The sequence below is a fragment of the Alosa pseudoharengus genome, unplaced genomic scaffold (assembly GCF_046254945.1).
Source record: "Alosa pseudoharengus isolate Yale_2024_CS ecotype anadromous, Long Island Sound unplaced genomic scaffold, YU_APseudo_1.1 YU_APseudo_1.1_scf_22, whole genome shotgun sequence".
Classification (NCBI taxonomy): Eukaryota; Metazoa; Chordata; class Actinopteri; order Clupeiformes; family Clupeidae; genus Alosa; species Alosa pseudoharengus.
This window is the reverse complement of record NW_027468680.1, coordinates 3,079,903-3,100,998: the sequence shown is the minus strand read 5'-3', so window position 1 is coordinate 3,100,998 and position 21,096 is coordinate 3,079,903. Positions and strand designations below refer to the sequence as shown.

The 21,096-nt window shown below is 46.6% G+C and overlaps 1 protein-coding gene across 1 annotated transcript in view; it reads right to left on the bottom strand.

Annotated features, from left to right (window-relative positions):
* Positions 1–7,678: 7,678 nt before the first annotated feature.
* Positions 7,679–21,096, bottom strand: part of LOC143139493 (uncharacterized) — a gene marked incomplete at its 5' end in the record, with an annotated part of 60,540 nt that continues 47,122 nt past the window's right edge. The window contains 12 exons of the mRNA XM_076300080.1: positions 7,679–8,871; positions 11,202–11,357; positions 12,008–12,132; positions 12,384–12,527; positions 13,655–13,810; positions 14,637–14,770; positions 15,432–15,639; positions 17,888–17,993; positions 19,115–19,269; positions 20,185–20,333; positions 20,518–20,669; positions 20,951–21,092. Coding sequence (XP_076156195.1) covers positions 8,785–8,871; positions 11,202–11,357; positions 12,008–12,132; positions 12,384–12,527; positions 13,655–13,810; positions 14,637–14,770; positions 15,432–15,639; positions 17,888–17,993; positions 19,115–19,269; positions 20,185–20,333; positions 20,518–20,669; positions 20,951–21,092 — 1,714 coding nt within the window. The remainder of the gene's footprint in view (positions 8,872–11,201; positions 11,358–12,007; positions 12,133–12,383; positions 12,528–13,654; positions 13,811–14,636; positions 14,771–15,431; positions 15,640–17,887; positions 17,994–19,114; positions 19,270–20,184; positions 20,334–20,517; positions 20,670–20,950; positions 21,093–21,096) is intronic.

Below are 21,096 nucleotides of genomic sequence, written 5' to 3'. Positions count from 1 at the left end.
TCTGAGGTGTCGGAATTGTTTCGAAGCTTCGAAACAATCCAGCACAATTGCTTCGAACGTTTCAGTGTTTCACAAAGCCTCGCTTTGACCATCCCTAATAGGCGGCTATAAGGAACCGTTAGAATAGGCTGCTATAATGAAGCGTTAGAATAGGCAGCTATAAGGAACAGTTAGAATAGGTGGCTATAGGGAACCCATTACATCCACATTGTCTGCCGAACTTATGCTAACCGTTTTGCTAGCTAGTAAACAAATCCATGTGCTTTATCGTTACCTTTTTCCAGTTTGAAATAGCATAATGCTAATTTCTCCAGCAGAGGGGGAAATCCTGCCAAGTTTCCCTTTAACAGAGTGATTACTGTAGTGCAGCCAGATGATATAATAAAGGGTAACATCCAGGCTTCCGCGAAAAATAGTATTTTATTAGGTTTAGGCAACAAGTGAGTAGTGGGGTGATAAGAGTACTCTGAACAGCAGAAACATTCTTTATTTTACTGTCTATGGAGAAAAACGAGCGGCTCTTAAAGCCTGGAAAGAGAATTATTAGCCCATTATTGCATCATGACTTAAAGGAACACGCCACCGTTTCATGAAATTGGGTTATTCACTGTTTCCCCTAGAGTTAGATAAGTGGGCAAAAGCATGTTTGTCTCCATGCATGCATTCTCTTAGTCTGGCGGCGCAACGCTAGCTTAGCTTAGCATAGTGAATGGAATCTTTCGTCGCCGGATAGCATGTCGTAGTAAAAGTAGTTGTCGTTTACCTGTTCACTAAACCCTCTGTGAGGTTGTTGTTTAGCTGTGTGGTTGTTGTCGTTTACCTGTGTGGTTGTTGTTTACCTGTTCACTAAACCCTCTGTGAGGTTGTTGTTGTTGTTTACCTGTATGGTTGTTGTTGTTTACCTGTATGGTTGTTGTTGTTTACCTGTTCACTAAACCCTCTGTGAGGTTGTTGTTGTTTACCTGTATGGTTGTTGTTGTTTACCTGTATGGTTGTTGTTGTTTACCTGTTCACTAAACCCTCTGTGAGGTTGTTGTTGTTTACCTGTATGGTTGTTGTTGTTTACCTGTATGGTTGTTGTTGTTTACCTGTTCACTAAACCCTCTGTGAGGTTGTTGTTGTTTACCTGTATGGTTGTTGTTGTTTACCTGTATGGTTGTTGTTGTTTACCTGTTCACTAAACCCTCTGTGTGGTTGTTGTTGTTTACCATCATTCAGTCGGTCATCTGCACCTCCATCACTGTCTGGTTTGGGTCAGCCACCAAACGGGACAGGGCCAGACTGCAACGGACAATTAGGGCTGCAGAGAGGATCATTGGAGCTGACCTTCCCTCCATCCAGGACCTGTACCAGTCCAAGGTCAGGAAAAGGGCAGCAAAAATCTCTGCAGACCCCTTACATCCTGGTCACAAACAGTTCAACCTCTTTCCCCCTGGTAGGCAATACAGGGCACTGTTCGCCAAAACAAAGACAGCTTCTTTCCCAAAGCAGTCACTCTGTTGAACGCTCAGAAATAGCCTAGCCTGGAAATATCCAGACTCTCGTACATTTCATTTGTACAGAGAGTCTGGCAGTTCTCGATAGGGAAATGTTTGCAACTAACTTTGAAATCATTGGTCCAGCCTAACCAATCATATTGATCAGAGATCCCTAACATTACTTCCTACTTCGCCTAAACTTTACAAACTGACAATAAACAGCATCAACAGTCAGGAAACAATGCATGTGGGTCTGCCTTTGCTGTAAATAAATTTCTGCATTTTTCCAACTGCATTTTTTGACGTTTGCAGGCGTTATCACAATAAGTTTCGGTTTCGTCTTTGCTAACCTCATCGCCATCGTTCTCAGCCACGCTGATTGGACAGGTAAAGATTGGCCGGGAGAAAACCCGAGTATATACCGCAGACCCAGACGACGTACTGAATGGAAATTAAAATTGAGCGGAAGTACATAGGAGGGCGGAGCCAGGCTAGAAATAGCCCCCACCCTTACACTGAACAAAGTCAATCAACACTGTTCTGCTCATCTACCTCATATACTTCAATCTTACAATTACAATATTGTTATTAATACATTATCATTGCACTGAACTGCCTTGCACTATATTTAAATCTTAAATCTCAGTCTATACTGATATTGCACTATTCCCACCCTCTCTTCAGTTGTATATTGTATCTTGCCTGTGCCTGTTGAGGTGTCCTCAAAATCATCTTTTGAAAATTGATCTTAATGCCTTAATAAAAAAAAATGAGGAAAAATCCAACCTTTAAGGACACCAATTTTCTTTGTGAATGAATAATGTATCGTAAATAAATAAATAAATGTTCTTCCTTAAAATACAGGTGCAAGTATACATACCCCCACGTTAAATTCCCATAGTATGGTGAAGGGTATGTGATGACTACCAACCCAGCAGTCCTAAACTATCAACCCAGCAGTGTACCTACCCAATCTACTGACCTATCTACCTACCCAATCTACCCATCTACCTACCTACCCAATCTACCCATCTTATCTACCCAATCTATCTTCCTATCTACTCTATCTACCTACCCAATCTACCCATCTACCTACCTACCCAATCTACCCATTTTATCTACCCAATCTATCTTCCTATCTACCTACCCAATCTACCCATCTACCTACCCAATCTACCCATCTTATCTACCTACCCAATTTACCCATCTTTTCTACCCAATCTACCCATCTTATCTACCTACCCAATCTACCCATCTACCTGCCCAATTCACCCATCTTATCTACCTACCCAATCTACCCATCTTATCTACCTACCCAATCTACCCATCTTTTCTACCCAATCTACCCATCTTATCTACCTACCCAATCTACCCATCTTTTCTACCCAATCTACCCATCTTATATACCTACCCAATCTACCCATCTTATCTACCTGCCCAATCTACCCATCTTATCTACCTGCCCAATCTACCCATCTTATCTACCTACCCAATCTACCCATCTTATCTACCTGCCCAATCTACCCATCTTATCTTCCTACCCAATCTACCCATCTTATCTACCTGCCCAATCTACCCATCCTCTCTAGCTTGTAGTGTGCTCTCTCCACTGCTTTTCATTCTTTATAGCCATGATTGCACAACTGCCCAGCCAAATGGTCATCTAGTTCCATTTGCTGATGATCCAGTTCTCCTGCCAGGCCCTTCATTCTATTATGGCCCAGCTCTCCAAGAGTTTGTGGAATGGTGTGATAACAAGCATCTGGAACTAAACGTCAGCAAAACTAAGGACATGCTAGTGACTTTTTCCAGCACACTAAGAACAACAGCAGAGGCAGCTATGAGCACTATCCATGGGGAAGCAGTAGAATTAGTGGTGGAATGCAGGTATTTGGACACATTACATGATAACTCCCCAAAATGTAACTCCAACACAGAGGACATTCTTAAGAAATGTCAGCAGCGGAAGTATCTCCTGAGTCACAGCCGTCCAACTTCAACTAACCGTCAACTAACTGTCCGTCCTTCCGTCCTGTCCTACACTAGGACTCCTCCTCTGGGTCAGAGCCAGAAATGAGCCCAACTGCCCTTGGCGTGGTCCAGGGAGCACTGCCCTGCGCTGCACTGTAACTAGAAGAGGAGGCACAAACTATGCACAGGACTCTAGTAAAGTACCGACCCATGTACATCTATTCACTATTTATTATTGTTTTTATGTATTTTAAACAGTGATATTTATGGGATTTTATTGTGCTCTACTCCATGTTACTATGAAAATTGCCACTTGGGGATGAATAAAGTGTTTTTGGTTTTGAATTGAATTGAGCTACCTACCCAATCTATCTACCTATTTAGTCTGTCTACCTACCCAATCTATCTACAGTATCAATAGCCTGTGTGGTGAGAATCTCAAAATTAGAATGCGACTTGACTCATTTTGTCAGAGCGGGTCACATACCACTACTTATTCAAGGTCTGCTCCATAAAAAATGTGTATGTTATCTTTTAGTAAAACAATTTAATTAAAAAAAAATGTAAATCACAATTTCAGTAATGAGAGATAAGGAAATTACAAAAAATAATAAATATGAATGTACATATTTACACATACATTTAATGTAATATTATATTGGACTAGTAAGTTCAGACCCTAATCTTGCAAAAAGAACATTGTCTTTAAGGTCATTTTAAAATTATGATGCTGAGAACCTAGCATCACTATATCTTAAGGTGTGGGGGAGTGAGGTTTACACACACACACACACACACACACACACACACATATACTCCTGGCTTTCTTTCCCAGTAGTTTCTTCCTCTCGCTCTTTCTCTGACACACACACCCTTCAGTGACACCCCGATCCCACATCCTCCTCCGAGACGGCGTGACCTTCTGACCTTAGTGTGTCCGACGTTTGCTGCACTCCCCTTGGGAAACGAACACCGAGCATATTCAGGGCGCTCTCCTGGAGCCGCCGGTCCCCTAAGAGCTTCCACCTCACGGCGCAGGTGGAGTGGAAGTGGGCAGGAAGAGGGTGTAGGGGCTAGTGTCAGCTACTCCTTCCTGCTGAGGGGAAGGAGTGTTTTAACTGGGCCTCTCCTGCCCTCTAGTGGCAGAGACTCGCCACAGCCCAAGGCTTCTCTCAGCGGCAAAGAAGAGATGTGTACTAAACTCCTTATATTATGTTTGGGATTATTGTTGTTAAGTTTTGTTTTTTTTTGCTTTATCTTATTGTCTCATCTATTGTTGTTCAATTCTATCCACCATATTTCCTTTTATGTGTGTATGTAACTTGAGCGTTGGCAATAATTGAACTGAATTGAATTGTTAGACAGAGAGAAGGCTCCATCACAGAGAGAAGGCTCCTTCACAGAGAGAAGGCTCAGTCACAGAGAGAAGCTCAGTCAGAGAGAAGGCTCCATCACAGAGAGAAGGCTCAGTCACAGAGAGAAGGCTCCATCACAGAGAGAAGGCTCAGTCACAGAGAGAAGGCTCAGTCACAGAGAGAAGGCTCCGTCACAGAGAGAAGGCTCCGTCACAGAGAGAAGGCTCAGTCACAGAGAGAAGGCTCCTTCACAGAGAGAAGGCTCAGTCAGAGAGAAGGCTCAGTCACAGAGAGAAGTCTCAGTCATAGAGAGAGGCTCAAGGAGGCAGCCAGAGCAAGAGGGGTTTTGAGCAGGACGAGACACATTAGAGCCTTTGCACTGTAGCTCACCTCCTGGAGAATATGGCTCCCAGCTCACTGAGGAGAGGAGGAGGAGACAAGTGGTGAGGAGGAGATATCAGCACTGAGGAGAGGAGGAGATATCAGCACTGAGGAGAGGAGGAGGAGATATCAGCAGTGAGGAGAGGAGGAGGAGATATCAGCAGTGAGGAGGAGATATCAGCACTGAGGAGAGGAGGAGATATCAGCACTGAGGAGAGGAGGAGGAGATATCAGCAGTGAGGAGAGGAGGAGGAGATATCAGCACTGAGGAGAGGAGGAGATATCAGCAGTGAGGAGAGGAGGAGGAGATATCAGCAGTGAGGAGAGGAGGAGATATCAGCAGTGAGGAGAGGAGGAGATATCAGCAGTGAGGAGAGGAGATATCAGCACAGAGGAGAGGAGGAGGAGATATCAGCACTGAGGAGGAGAGACCAGTCGTGAGGAAGATCTTCGGAATGGGTGAAAACTCAATCAGGAATGGCACTGACATGTGCAGTCAGGTGAAACCACTGGCAGTGAAATTAGACTGGACATAACGGACACTGTGTGTGTCTGAGAACTGTCCCAATAACAGACATTTTGTGTGTGTAAGCACTGGTCAATATCACGTGTTTCTAACAGAGTAATTAGCGTAGCTGTGCAGCAGGCCGGCGTTGTGAGGGGTCGTCACAACCTCGCCCCGCCCCCCCCCCACCCCAGATAGATAGATACTTTATTGATACCCAAGGGGAAATTCAAGACTAGTTATTTTATGTACAAAATAATAATCCATTTGATTTGGAAAACGATTTAGGGGCTAAAAATGGCTGGATTTCTGCTTTAAAGCACTCCTGCTAGTTTATAGTCTAAATGGGGAGGGACATGTTTCAGCAATACACATCTGTCCGACCTCAATCACACGACCTCGATCACAAGAAAACCTGCTGTTACATTACATTACATTTGGCTGACGCTTTTTAACCAAAGCAACTTACAACATGGTAAACCATTTAAAACCTTTTAAAAAAAATTCCCCAACAATTCTAAAACAATGTAAAACAATTTAAAAGGTAGAGTATGATGAGAACAAGTTAGTGCTACGAGAGGAGATATTCTCTGAAGAGCTGGGTCTTCAGGAGTTTTTTGGATTTCACCTGACGATGTGAATGCTCAGTGACTGAGCGCGTTTACCTGTGAATGTAAATTCCAGGTATTAAAAAATAAAAAATATGTGTATAATAATAATAATAATAATATGTGTGTGTGTGCATCTTGTGTGTAAGCACTGGGCATAACAGACACTGTATGTGTTTGTGTGTGTGTGTGTTTGTGTGTGTGTGTATGTAAGTGTTTGTGTGTGTGTGTGTGAAAAAGAGCATTGGACAGACACTTAGAAGTTTGAAACTGCCTCCTTTATTTATTTATTTGTTTATTTATTTAATCACTATTTTATCACAAAGAAAGTCCGAGAAATGCAGACTTAGACTAGAGGAGTGTTTCTGTATATAAACTGTACACGGAGCAAGGCACTATACAGGACATCTTACCTCCACCCAAAACACTACACCCACACCCTCCTCCACCCAAAACACTCTACACCCACACCCTCCTCCACCCAAAACACTCTACACCCACACCCTCCTCCACTCACACCCTCCTCCACCCAAAACACTCTACACCCGCACCAGGGGCCTCGTCTAGGAGAGCTGGCGGTTAGGTGCACAACAAAAAAGGACACACACTTGCAAAAAGGACACACACACTTGCATGTAAACTGGTTGGAGACAGAGAGAGTAAAGTAAAGCAGAGGAGGAAGAGGAGGAGGAAGAGGGTCTCCAGCGTTGGTGCTGCAGCTGCGCCGCTGCCCTCTGACACACTGACACACACTTAGACACCTCTAGTTGTATTACACTTCAGCGCCATAGTGATGATCACAGACACAAACACACAGGATGTGACCTCAGCACTGCGCTCAGCGTCAGAGGGGGCAGAGGTCATGACCTCTGACCTTGGGGGCCAGGGTGAGAGGTTCATCCCAGCAGGGCGGAGATCGGAGCCTCTCTTCAAATGTGATTGGTTAATTCACACAGAACTGTAGACTTCATTCGACGGTGATTGGTTAATACTCACAAAACTCTAGACTTCATTTAATTGTGATTGGTTAACACACAGAGAGCTGTACACTTCCTCTACCTGAGACAGTGGAGATGTACGCTAACTGAGACAGTGGAGCTGTACACTAACAGTGGAGCAGTAGGCTAACAGTGGAGCTGTACGCTAACTGAGACAGTGGAGCTGTACACTAACAGTGGAGCAGTAGGCTAACAGTGGAGCTGTACGCTAACTGAGACAATGGAGCTGTATGCTAACAGTGGAGCAGTAGGCTAACTGAGGCAGTGGAGCTGTATGCTAACAGTGGAGCAGTAGGCTAACTGAGGCAGTGGAGCTGTATGCTAACAGTGGAGCAGTAGGCTAACTGAGGCAGTGGAGCTGTATGCTAACAGTGGACCTGGGAGCTGTATGCTAACTGAGGCAGTGGAGCTGTACACTAACTGAGACGGTGGAGCTGTACGCTAACTGAGACATTGGAGCTGTAGGCTAACTGAGACATTGGAACAGTGGAGCTGTATGCTAACTGAGACAGTGGAGTTGTATGCTTCCTCCTGGCTGGTAGTGATGGTCTGCATACCCCTTGGGGGTTGCAGGGGTGCCAGGTTTGAAAAACACACTCCACTCGAGGGCTGCAACCAGTGCAACAGGGTTGCCAGGTTGGAAAAATAAACCCCCTTTAATGGCTGTAACCAGTGCTACAGGGTTGCCAGGATGGAAAAATACACCACCAAAGGGCTGCAGTCATTGCGACGTTGCCAGGTTGGAAACTTAGCCCCTAGGTCTGCAGCCAGCTGTACAGGGTTGCCAGGTTGGAAACATAGCCCCTAGGTCTGCAGCCAGCTGTACAGGGTTGCCAGGTTGGAAACATAGCCCCTAGATCTGCAGCCAGCTTTATAGGGTTGCCAGGTTGGAAACATAGCCCCTAGATCTGCAGCCAGCTGTATAGGGTTGCCAGGTCTGCAGCCAGCTGTACGGGGTTGCCAGGTTGGAAACATAGGCCCTAGATCTGCAGCCAGCTGTATAGGGTTGCCAGGTTGGAAACATAGGCCCTAGATCTGCAGCCAGCTGTATAGGGTTGCCAGGTTGGAAACATAGCCCCTAGGTCTGCAGCCAGCTGTACAGGGTTGCCAGGTTGGAAACAGCCAGCTGTATAGGGTTGCCCTGGGGCCAGTGTGAGAGGCTGATCAGGCTGGATAAATATGTGTGATGGTTACAAGCGTGTTTCAACTGCGACTTTCACTCCCAGTAGCAAACAGAAGCTGAGCCAAGCACAAATCAAGGTCACTCAGACACACACACACACACTCACACACACACACACTCCCTCAGTCACACACTCTGTAAAATCTCTAGTAAATAAATCCAGGAGCAGCCTGCTCTGTCTGTGCGTGCATGGCATTGTGACAGGAAGTCATCTTGATGGGTAGGCGGGGCATCTGGGCATCATCAGCCTCAGGCCCCACCCAGTGCTTTACAGTCACGTCTCCATGGCAATTGTTGCCAGGTTGCTAAAAGAGTCCTTTGGCTTTCTTCAAGTTGACCTGTTTCCAGCCAGGCAGAGCTTCAAACTCCTCCCTCTTCATATCCAGGGCCTCCTATAGAAACACAACAGAGAGAAATATTACACACTCACTCACACACACACACACACATTCTCTCTCCCTCTTCATATCCAGGGCCTCCTATAGAAATACAACACAGAGAAATATTACTCTCACTTCCTCACCCACACACACACACTTTCTCTCTCTTTCATATTCAGGGCCTCCTATAGAAACACAAAACAGAGAAATATTACTCTCTCACTCACACACACACACCCTCTCTTCATATCCAGGGCTTCCTGCAGGAACACAACACAGAGAAATTACACACACATACAGACACACACTCACTCCTTCATGTCCAGTGCCCTAGACAGGAACACAACACACACACATAGTTGTGTGTGAGCTGGAGCAGCGACCCGCCCTTGTGTGTGTGTGCTGCTTTGGATGAAAGGGCCTGATAAGTACCTCAACTTTAGGTTTAGAAATCACAGACACACACACACACACACACACACACACACACACACACACTTCATATACAGTGCCTCTGTATAAAGAACTACAGGAAAACACAATACAAAGAAATATTGTTAACAGGATTCCTACACATTTTCCATTTCAAAATTCCATACTTTTTCCATACTCAAATTTCCAAACTTCTCGGTAGATTTTTCTGACCATATTCTCGACATTGCGGCCACATCTGGTTTGGGGTAACTCGGTGAAAACAAAGGTATGGAAAACTGAAGTGAACTAAAAAATGACACTTAATATTCGTCCATTTAGCTGGTTCATTTTTAGTTGTAGGCCTATCTTAGTTGTATCATACATGTAGTTGTATCTTGACGATGGGGACTGACAGTTAAGCTACACAACAGTAGGAATGGTTCATTATGACCCGAGTGAAGTGATTAGTACTGCAAATGCAATAGTCTGGAAACACAAATATTTCTCCATACCTTTATTTCTTTTTTCCATACTTATCCAGACCTGGAAATTACTAAAATCAAATTCCATACTTTTCCAGGTTTTCCATACTGCGTAGGAACCCTGTGTTAAATACATACCCAAACCAACAAAGACACACACACACACAGGGATAGAGTGGTCCCATGCAGAGGGACACACATACACACACACACTCACAGGGATAGAGTGGTCCCATGCAGAGGGACACACATACACACACACTCACACACACGGGGATAGAGTGGTCCCATGCAGAGGGACACACATACACACACACTCACACACACGGGGATAGAGTGGTCCCATGCAGAGGGACACACATACACACACACTCACACACACGGGGATAGAGTGGTCCCATGCAGTTGAAAGGTTGGTAGCAGAGTGCTGGTGCCTGCGCTCACACACAATAAAGCAAAGCCTTGTAACCACAGCAACCGATTACCCATAATCCACCTGCCCCAGAAAGAAGAGGACAGGAAGTTAAGAAAGAAGAGGCAGAGGGAACGCAAGCAGCTCATTGGCCGTCCACCTCTGAGTGCAGGCAAGCAGCTGATTGGCCGTCCACCACGGTGGTTCTGTGAGGGTGTGAGTTAAGTCAGAAGAACAGGATTTAAGACTCACCTTCCCAGAATTCCCTACGGCTGGCCCTAGAAGTGTAAAGGCGGAGTTAGAGGGGAATCCTGCTGGCCCGGGGCTCAGGTCACAGCAGCACCTACTTTATGACCAACTCGTAATTACCAACTCGTAATTCCCCACTTTATATGACCAACTCGTAATTCCCTACTTTATATGACCAACTCGTAATTACCAACTCGTAATTCCCTACTTTATATGACCAACTCGTAATTCCCTACTTTATATGACCAACTCGTAATTACCAACTCGTAATTCCCTACTTGTAATTAACACATCGTAATTACCAACTCGTAATTCCCTACTTGTAATAACCAACTTGTAATTCTCTACTCCTAATTACAAACTCGTAATTCCCTACTTTATATGACCAACTCGTACTTTCCTACTCCTAATTGCCAACTCATAAATGTCCTACTTGTAATTCCCTACTCCTAATTCACTACTTACTCATTATTACTTCATAATTACTTACTCCTAATAATGCCAGATCTACTTACTCATTATTACTTCATAATTACTTATTCATTTTTACTTCATAATTACTTACCCCTAATAATCTCAGATGTGTGTGTGTGTGTGTGTATATATATGTGTGTGTGTGTGTGTGTACAGACACATGAACACTAATGTGTCCTGAATCAGTGGACCTGCACTGGGCACCCTTAACACACAGATAGGCACTATCACGATCTTGATCAGTCAGACATGTCAATCACCGCAGCTGACCACTGATGGGACTGTCCAGCAGCCAGAGGGCGGGTTCTCACCTCAAAGTCCTCCTCTGATAGGTAGATCTCCAGGCGTAGGGGGTCGACTCCCTGGGGAAGGGGGCGTGTCTTCAGGGCAGAGAGAGGGTAGGTGTTCTGGCACAAGCGGGCAAGGACGTCCTCCACCAGGATGATCTGATTACACACCTCTGCCTCCTACACACACACACACACACACACGTGCACATACACACACACGTGCACACACACACACACACACACACACACACACACACACACACGAGCATATACACCCACACACGTGCACATACATACACACACACGTGCGCATACAGTACACACACACACACACGTGCGCATATACACCCACGCACACGCGCATGCATTCACGCACGCACACACACACGCACGCACGCACGCACGCACGCACGCACGCACGCACAGAAACAAAAACACATGAATAATGATTAAGGCCTTCATCAGAATGCTGTGATTGTATACCTCTGGCCTCTACATACACGCACGCACACACATGCAAACGTGCACACACACGCACACACACATCCTCACACACACACACACACACGCTCGCACACACACACGCTTGCACACACACCCACCCACAGTCGAAGAAAACTAAGGTTACGTATGTAACCGCGGTTCTATGAATGTAGGATGACCCCCAGAGGCGGTGGGATATCCTGGATATCCAACACAAACACTCGACCTCCATGCCTACGTGATGGACATCCAGGTGCTGAAAGCACCGCCTCTGGCGGTCAGGAGAAATGAAATAGAACACAGTCAAGTCCACCTGTAGCACACACTCACACACTCACACACACCTTCTCTGTGATGTGGGCGATGTCCTGGCGGTGCTCCCAGCTGGGGAACATATTGGTGAAGGTCAGCGGTTCCAGACCAGCGTGGACCAGGTACGCCTTAGGGACAGCAGCCTTCTCACTCTTAGCTGAGAGAGGGAGAGAGAGGGAGGGAGGGAGGGGGAGAGAGGGAGAGAGAGAGGGAGGGAGGGAGAGGGAGGGAGAGAGAGAGGGGGAGAGGGAGGGAGGGAGAGGGAGGGAGAGAGAGAGGGGGAGAGGGAGGGAGGGAGAGGGGGAGAGAGAGAGGAGATCATTTCCATGATGCCCATGGCCCTCAGCTGACAGCTCTCTGGTCCAATCAGCTGGCAGCAGCGGCGCCAGACCCCGCCTCAGTGCTCACCTCGGCAGTACTGCAGCACGGTTTCCATGGCGCACTTCCTGTCTGCATCCCAGCGGATGTGGGCGGAGCCAGGGCTCTCAGAGTCCTGAGGCCACCAGCCCTGCCACAGGTACACCTCATGGAAGTTATCCACCAGGAACAGAGCTGCACACACACACACACACACCCACACACACATGCGCGCACACGCACACACACACACACACATGCGCGCACACACACACATGCGCACACACGCACACACGCGCCCACACACACACGCGCATACACGCACACGCACACACACACACACAAACGTGCACACACACGCACGCACACACGCACACACCCACGCAAACGTGCACACACACAGACACAGACACACACACACACGCACACAGAGAGATACACACAGACAGACATAGAGAGTATGGTTATTCATTGGGATGTCATTGCACAGACCCAGCTATCAGTTTAGTACAGTTTTGTCCACGCGAGTCGGTCACCGAATTGTTTTCCTGAGTTACTAACAGGAAGTTGCAAACAGAAAGCCCCCTGAAGTTCTATCCCGATTCGACAGCTCCCAGAGTACCCAGAGTTTACATTTTTCCAACATGGCTGCTGCACCCATTAACAGTAACATGGTTCCCATTCTAATTTCCAACATGGCTGGTGCACCCATTAGTCGCTATGCTGCCATGACCGTTGCTTGTGTGAAATACTGGGTAATGCTTTTTTACAAACTGGTATTGCTAAATCTGGTAACAATTGCTAACAGCAAACAATCACTAAAATGGTAGCATTTTCTTCTTACAACTTGTTGAGTAGAGGGGTGTGTGTGTGTACTGTTACAACCCCCTGTGCCCACTTCAGGTCCTGGTCACAGTGCACGGGCAGGGGGCTCTCTCTCTCTCTCTCTCTCTCTCTCTCTCTCTCTCTCCTCTCTCTCTCTCTCTCCCCCTTATCTCACTAACTCTTTTTCTCTCTCTTGTTCTCTCAATTTTCTAGCACACTGACACATTCATTGCATCCACGCAGGCACAGCATTACATACCACGTTTTATTCCCCTAGACATTCGTTGCTTATAATTTTGCTCTATTTTCAATAAATTATCTTTTTGATTAAACATTTGTCGTTGTCAACATTTATGTTGTTGTGGTCTGTGAACGAGCTGGCCGTAACAGTACCTGGCTGGGGGGCGGAGTAGAGGGGTGTGTGTGTGTGTGTGTGTACCTGGCTGGGGGGCAGAGTAGAGGTGTGTGTGTGTGTTGGTGTCTGTGTGTGTGTGTACCTGGCTGGGGCGCAGAGTAGAGGTCCTCCTGAAGGCAGGGCTGGGAGCTGACTAGGCCGGGAGCCTGGGAGGGGTGGAAGAGCTCGCGCGCCACAAACTCCCCCGACGAGCTGCTCAGCAGGAACACACGCGGGGTGAAGTCAAACTTCCCAGGGTCTGAGGACACACACACATACACACACACAGAGACACACACACACACATACACACAGAGACACACACACACCCACACACACACACAGAGACACACAAACAGACAGATGTAAAGACAACCTCACTGTACAACATAAATACAAATAACACACACACACACACACATGCGCACACACACACACAAACAAACACGCGCACACACACACACACCCCTACCCTGCAGCATGCAGTCATATACCTTCACATACACACACACACGCATACACACGCGCACACACACACACCTACCCTGCAGCATGCAGTCATATACCTTCACATACACGCATACACACACACACACCTACCCTGCAGCATGCAGTCATATACTGTACCTTCACATACACACACACACACACACACTCCTACCCTGCAGCATGCAGTCATATACCTTCACATACACACACACACACACACACACACACACAACTACCCTGCAGCATGCAGTCGTAGGCCTTCCCATACACACACACACACACACACACACCTACCCTGCAGCATGCAGTCATATACCTTCACACACACACACACACACCTACCCTGCAGCATGCAGTCATATACCTTCACACACACACACACACCTACCCTGCAGCATGCAGTCGTATACCTTCACACACACACACACACACCTACCCTGCAGCATGCAGTCATATACCTTCACACACACACACACACACACACACCTACCCTGCAGCATGCAGTCATATACCTTCACACACACACACACCTACCCTGCAGCATGCAGTCGTAGGCCTTCACATACACACACACACACACACACACACACACCTACCCTGCAGCATGCAGTCATAGGCCTTGCGGTCCTTCCGTCCGAGAGCCTCCCAGAAGCCCAGAGGCTCCTCCCCCTCCTCACACTCATGGATGGTCACCTGACAGCTGCTATGAAGCCCCGCCTCCAGTGGTCGTCTGGGAAACACACACACACTCATGGGATGGAAAAACTCTGCTCTGTGTGTGTGTGTGTGTGTGTACACTCACTGCTCTTTGACGGCGGTGCGGGCGACGGCGTGTGTGTGTGTGTCTGGGCATGGCAGCCGTGCCACTGGTATAGGACCGTCACCTATTACCAACCGTCATGTATTTCCAGCCTCTTACGTGTATGTGTCACTTCATTTCTATACAAACCAAGACGGCGGATTCCTAAAGGAACACAAGCACCCACACCATAGGTGTATCTAAATTAGCTATGTACCAAAATTACATTTTACCGTGACTCGAAGGGCTGTAAACAGTGTTGTAAGGCTGCTTGTACACATCCGCTTAGAGTTCCAGTGGAATTTTGATTTGCAACAAGAATTCTCGGGCTAACCGTTCATGTACCTGAGAAAGGTTGGAAATAGGCACTCACCAGCCCACAGCACTAAACTCTGAGCGCGGTAAACAAAATCAGATATTTCAGGCAGTAAAAGCCCCGGGTCAAATCTACACATATTTTGAAGTATTAAAAAATCATTGTTTTAGAATTTTCGAACGAAATGGTTGGTAATGGGAGGTTTTACGATACTGTAGGTGTGTGTGTGTGTGTGTGTGTGTGTGTGTGTGTGTGTGTGTGTGTGTGTGTACTCACTGCTCTTTGATGCGTTCGGCGGCGGTGCGGGCGACAGCACGCGTGTGTGTCTGGGCCTTGCAGCCGTGCCACAGGTAGATGTGGGCCTGTTGGACCCCCAGCAGCACCAGGGAGGAGCGGGAGCGCAGGGAGCTGCAGTGACAAGCCACCTCCAGCAGGTGGCCCTCCACCGGCACCTCCCCACGCACGCAGTACAGGCGCCACTCATCTGCACACACACACAGGACAGAAAACACTCAGAGTTTGCAGACAGGTAGACAGACAGACGGACAGACAGGTAGACAGACAGACGGACAGACGGACAGACGGACAGACACACACACACACACACCGACAGACAGGTAGACAGACAGACGGACAGACTCTGTTCCAAATGGGAAAAGACGCTGTGTACAAGATACTTAACCGGCATGGCAAATAGACTAAACTTTCTCTTCTTGTCTGCTAAGATACCTTTGAAATATGTTGAAGGCAGCTTTGATATATCCTCTATGCTGCCTATTACCCACAAATCTGTGTGGCACCTCTCTCAAACAGCTGTAGAAAGTAAACAATGATGGCTGACGAAAAAATGGTTGCAGATTGTGTTGAAATGTCATTTGTATTGAAATGTCATTTGTTTGATATTTTTTCACTTTTATTATTCTAGGTAGAATTAAACAGTGTTTTTGCAACCTATGTTGAAAATCTAGGTAGAATTAAACAGTGTTGTTGCAACCTATGTTGAAAATCTAGGTAGAATTAAACAGTGTTGTTGAAAATCTAGGTAGAATTAAACAGTGTTGTTGCAACTGATGTTGAAAATCTAGGTAGAATTAAACAGTGTTGTTGCAACTGATATTGTTAATCTAGGTAGAATTAAACAGTGCTGTTGCAACTGATATTGTTAATCTAGGTAGAATTAAACAGTGCTGTTGGAACTGATATTGTTAATCTAGGTAGAATTAAACAGTGCTGTTGCATCTGATATTGTTAATCTAGGTAGAATTAAACAGTGCTGTTGCAACTGATGTTGAAAATCTAGGTAGAATTAAACAGTGTTGTTGAAAATCTAGGTAGAATTAAACAGTGTTGTTGAAAATATAGGTAGAATTCAACAGTGTTGTTGAAAATCTAGGTAGAATTAAACAGTGCTGTTGCAACTGATGTTGTTTCTATCCGTACCTGGGGCTGACTAAGAGGGGCGTGGTCTGAGGACTCAAATTAAAGCTGATTGGCTGCCGAGGGCCGAGTTCCACCCCTCATCACATTTGCTTTACTTAGCCATTACATGGACAGAATAGCTGTTGGGGGAGGCTACTCGGGTTTGGCTATGGCTTCTTTTGTAAACGCACATTTGATTTGGCAGAAATTATGTGATTATGTGAATTAACAACATGATAGCCATGGTGATTTACCGTGGTGCGTAAAATTGAAAAGCTTAACAAGCTAGTCTACGTTAGAGTTGTGGTTGACTGTAGAAGTTTGTATGGATGGACCTATGCATGGCCAGAGTGAATGACCGCTTGCTATGCGAGGGAACAACTGGATTTATCAAGCTCAACGCTGCTCAGATCATTTAGCCCAGGCCTATATGCTACCGGAGCATCTAAAACTATAGTCTACAGAAACATTTGAACACATGTTGCACAAATTCCTCATAGCTCGTAGGCTATCGCTGAACTCCCATAGTCATAGACATTGTTGTTATGTTTAATCTATTTCAGTGGGCTACATCACTAGTATTTATGGTTCTCAAACGACATGCTGCATATCCATCATCACAGTATCATATGCTGAGAGACTTCTGTCAAACGTGCCGTAGCTAGGCCTACGGCAAAACCTGCACGAGCCATAACCCTTTGAATGCGAGCATGGTAAAAGGTGGCACACGAGCCATAACCCTTTGAATGCGAGCATGGTAAAAGGTGGCACACGAGCCGTAACCCTTGGATACGAGCATGGTGAAAGGTGGAACTCGGCCCTCGCCAGCCTATCAGCTTTAACTTGAGTCAGACGCAAGACCCTGCCCCAGGCAAAAATAGAAACAACATTACCGATTTTTCAATTATCCATTTTTCCATATCCACATCCGGATTTCCATATCCGATCTTTCAATTAACCATACCCGTACTGTCAACGTTATCTAACCATTCAAAACCATTAACTTCACAGTCTTATCTTATGACACCATGCGCAGACACACTTTGTTTGGAACGGAACAGACAGACAGACAGATATATAGATAAACAGGATAGATAGATAGATAAATGAATAGATAGATAGATAGATTGATAAATAGGATAAGTAGATAGATAGATAGATAGATTAATAGAAAGATAGATAGATAGATGAACATGATAGATAGAAGGATAGAAAGATAGATAGATAGATAGACAGACAAACAGGATAGATAGAAGGATAGATAGATAGATAGATAGATAGATAGAGATAGATAAACAGGATAAGTATCTCACTCTGGATGTTCTCCTCCTCTTCCTCTCGTTTCCCAGCATGCACCACCATCCCTCCATTAAAACACTGCAGGAAACATGGAGGCTCTTTACCCTGCTGCACCTGGACCTGAGGGGGATAGAGAGAGAGAGAAAGAAAAAGAAAGAGAGAGAGAGAGAGAGAGAGAGAGAGAGAGAGAGAGAGAGCGCATCTCAGCATATCTTCTCTTCGCTTTCTTTCCAGCTCCCTCTCCTACACACACACTAGGGATGGCCATGATTAATCAACCATCGATAATTGATTATTAAGAATTCCATCGATCACATTAATTTGTTATTGATTAAACTAATGCAGGTTGCGTAGTATGAGTCTTGAAGCAATAAAATTAATAATTCACTGTATGGCAGCAATTAAACATTTTACCACCCGGGGGCAATATTTGACGCCATAGTCAGTTACCTGCGAGTTTCCGTTTTGATTTCAAAAGTAGGCCTAATCATGAAGAGGTCATGGTGAAGTGTGGCTTGCGACTATTTTGATTTTAAAAAATAACGACTTAGTTCACTGCAAACACTGCGATGCCGTGTATAAGTAGCCTACAACATGGCCACGACTCAAATGATGTAGCCTAGGCTACCACTTAAACAAAGTGCATCCGACGCTGGCTAATGTCTCTGGCGGTGCATCCTGCTCTCAGTCTCAAGACGGCGGATTCCTAAAGAAATGCAAGCACCCACCCCATAAGTGTACATTGTACAGTCATTCGAAGAGCTGTAAACACTGTTCCGCAAATCCGCCCGGAGCTCCAGTGGAATTTTGATTTCGCGACGAGGACTCTGTTTAAGAAAGTTGGCTCAGAGCTGTAGGTTCCGCTGCTTTTAGAGCACCGCAGCGCATAGGCTATATCTTCAAGTTTAGCCTAACCAAACGTCCAGTTTAACTGCCACAAGTTGTTCTTGTAATAAAGATCTCATCAAGGAAAAGCACGATGCATTTTTGTATTTCCATTGCATTTTTAATTTATAAAAAGTGAAATAAACAATGAACTTTAATATAAAAATATTAATGATTAATCGATAGTCGATCGTTAATTCTCCCGACGATCGACTAAGAAAATTTAATCGAATGCCCATCCCTAACACACACACACACACACACACACACACACACACCTCTCTTTGACCAGTTTGATGCACATGAGCGCTGTAGTTCCTGCCACACACACACCCACCCACACACACCACATGTACCTGTGGCCCCCTCTCCTCATCTAGTTCGACGGTCATGAGTGCCGAGGTTCCCTTCTCGCTGACTGAGGAGTGCCTGCCCTGCCAGAAGAAGTAGCAGCACTTCTCTCGGCCAGCGGGGGCGCTGCGCACCTGATCCGGACGCTGACGACTGCCCACTGCAGAGAGGAAGAGAGAGATGGAGAGAGAGAGAGATGGAGGGAGTGAGTGAGAGATGGAGGGAGTGAAAGAGAGAGAGAGCAGAGAAAGATGAGAGAGAGAGATGGAGGGAGTGAAAGAGGGGAGAGAGAGCAGAGAGAGATGGAGATAGATGGAGGAGGTATGATAAACAATAATTCTGAAGAAAAGGGGCCATGCTGATTAAAGGGGCCATGCCGATTAAAGGGGCCATGCAGATTAAAGGGGCCATGCCGATTAAAGGGGCCATGCCGATTAAAGGGGCCATGCCAATTAAAGGGGCCATGCAGATTAAAGGGGCCATGCCGATTAAAGGACCAATGCAGATTAAAGGGGCCATGCCGATTAAAGGACCAATGCTGATTAAGGGGCCATGCCGATTAAAGGGGCCATGTCGATTAAAGGACCAATGCTGATTAAGGGGCCATGCCGATTAAAGGGGCCATGTCGATTAAAGGACCAATGCTGATTAAGGGGCCATGCAGATTAAAGGGGCCATGCCGATTAAAGGGGCCATGCCGATTAAAGGGGCCATGCCGATTAAAGGGGCCATGCCGATGAATGGGCCATGCTGATGAAGGTGCTCAGTTTGCTTTGTTCTGATCTGTGTCCATGCTGTCAAACAGAGCCAGTACACAACCATATACAGCCAATTAGGAGCCAGTAAGCAACCATATACAGCCAATTAGGAGCCAGTAAGCAACCATATACAGCCAATTAGGAGCCAGTAAACAACCATATAGAGCCAATTAGGAGCCAGTATGCAACCATATACAGCCAATTAGGAGCCAGTACGCAACCATATAGAGCCAATTAGGAGCCAGTATGCAACCATAGGAGCCACTAATCATGGGCCATAATGAATGAGGGGGATTCACACACACACACAGACTAACCTGCGGCGCTGACCATGTACTTCCACTTGACCACGTATGCGTCCCCCTCGTGGAACTGTCCGACGCTCTGGCGGGGCAGACGACTGTAGTCGAACTCCAGGATGTGCCACGCCTCCACACTGGTGGTGCTCACCTCCAGACTACGCAGCCTACACACACACCACACACACACACACACACACACACACACACACACACACACACCCATCAGCCTCCACACTGGTGGTGCTCACCTCCAGGAAAATGTCCTGCTCCTCTCACACACCCACCCACACACACACACCCCCCCCCCCACACACACACACACACACACACACACACACAGACCCTTACCCATCCTCCTCTCCCCCCTGGACGCGTCCATGTCCTCGGCCGATGTCCTGGCCCTCTAGTCGTGTGCTGACGGGGCTCTGCAGCAGGGGGAGCATCAGACGCACGTCGTACGCACACGGCGCCACGCCAGCCTCTTTACCACTCACGTCAACCTGGACACACACGCACGCACACACACACACACGCACACGCACACACACACGAACACACACACACACACAGCTGTAGTGGTGCGCATGGTAGCGAGGAGGCTAACCCCCATGAGTGCTAGCATGTATGACTGGCACATCTCTTAGGTTAACTCACTGCACAGACCTACACACACACACACACTTCTCTTTCTCCTCCTCTCCTCTCTGTGGCTGTGGAGAGGATTTGGTATCCTTTCTTTTCTTTCTTTCTTAGTTTATGGATGTGTGTGTGTATGACTGACCTGTTCTGTGCTGGGCTGGTCGGGGTCGGTTTTGGCCCTGTGTGTCTCCCTCCAGTCCTGGAACTTCTCCTTAAACAGAGTCGTCTCGTTGTGCTCCGTGAGGCGGCCGAAAATCGCCCAGTCAGGCCGGCCCTGGCCCTTCCTGC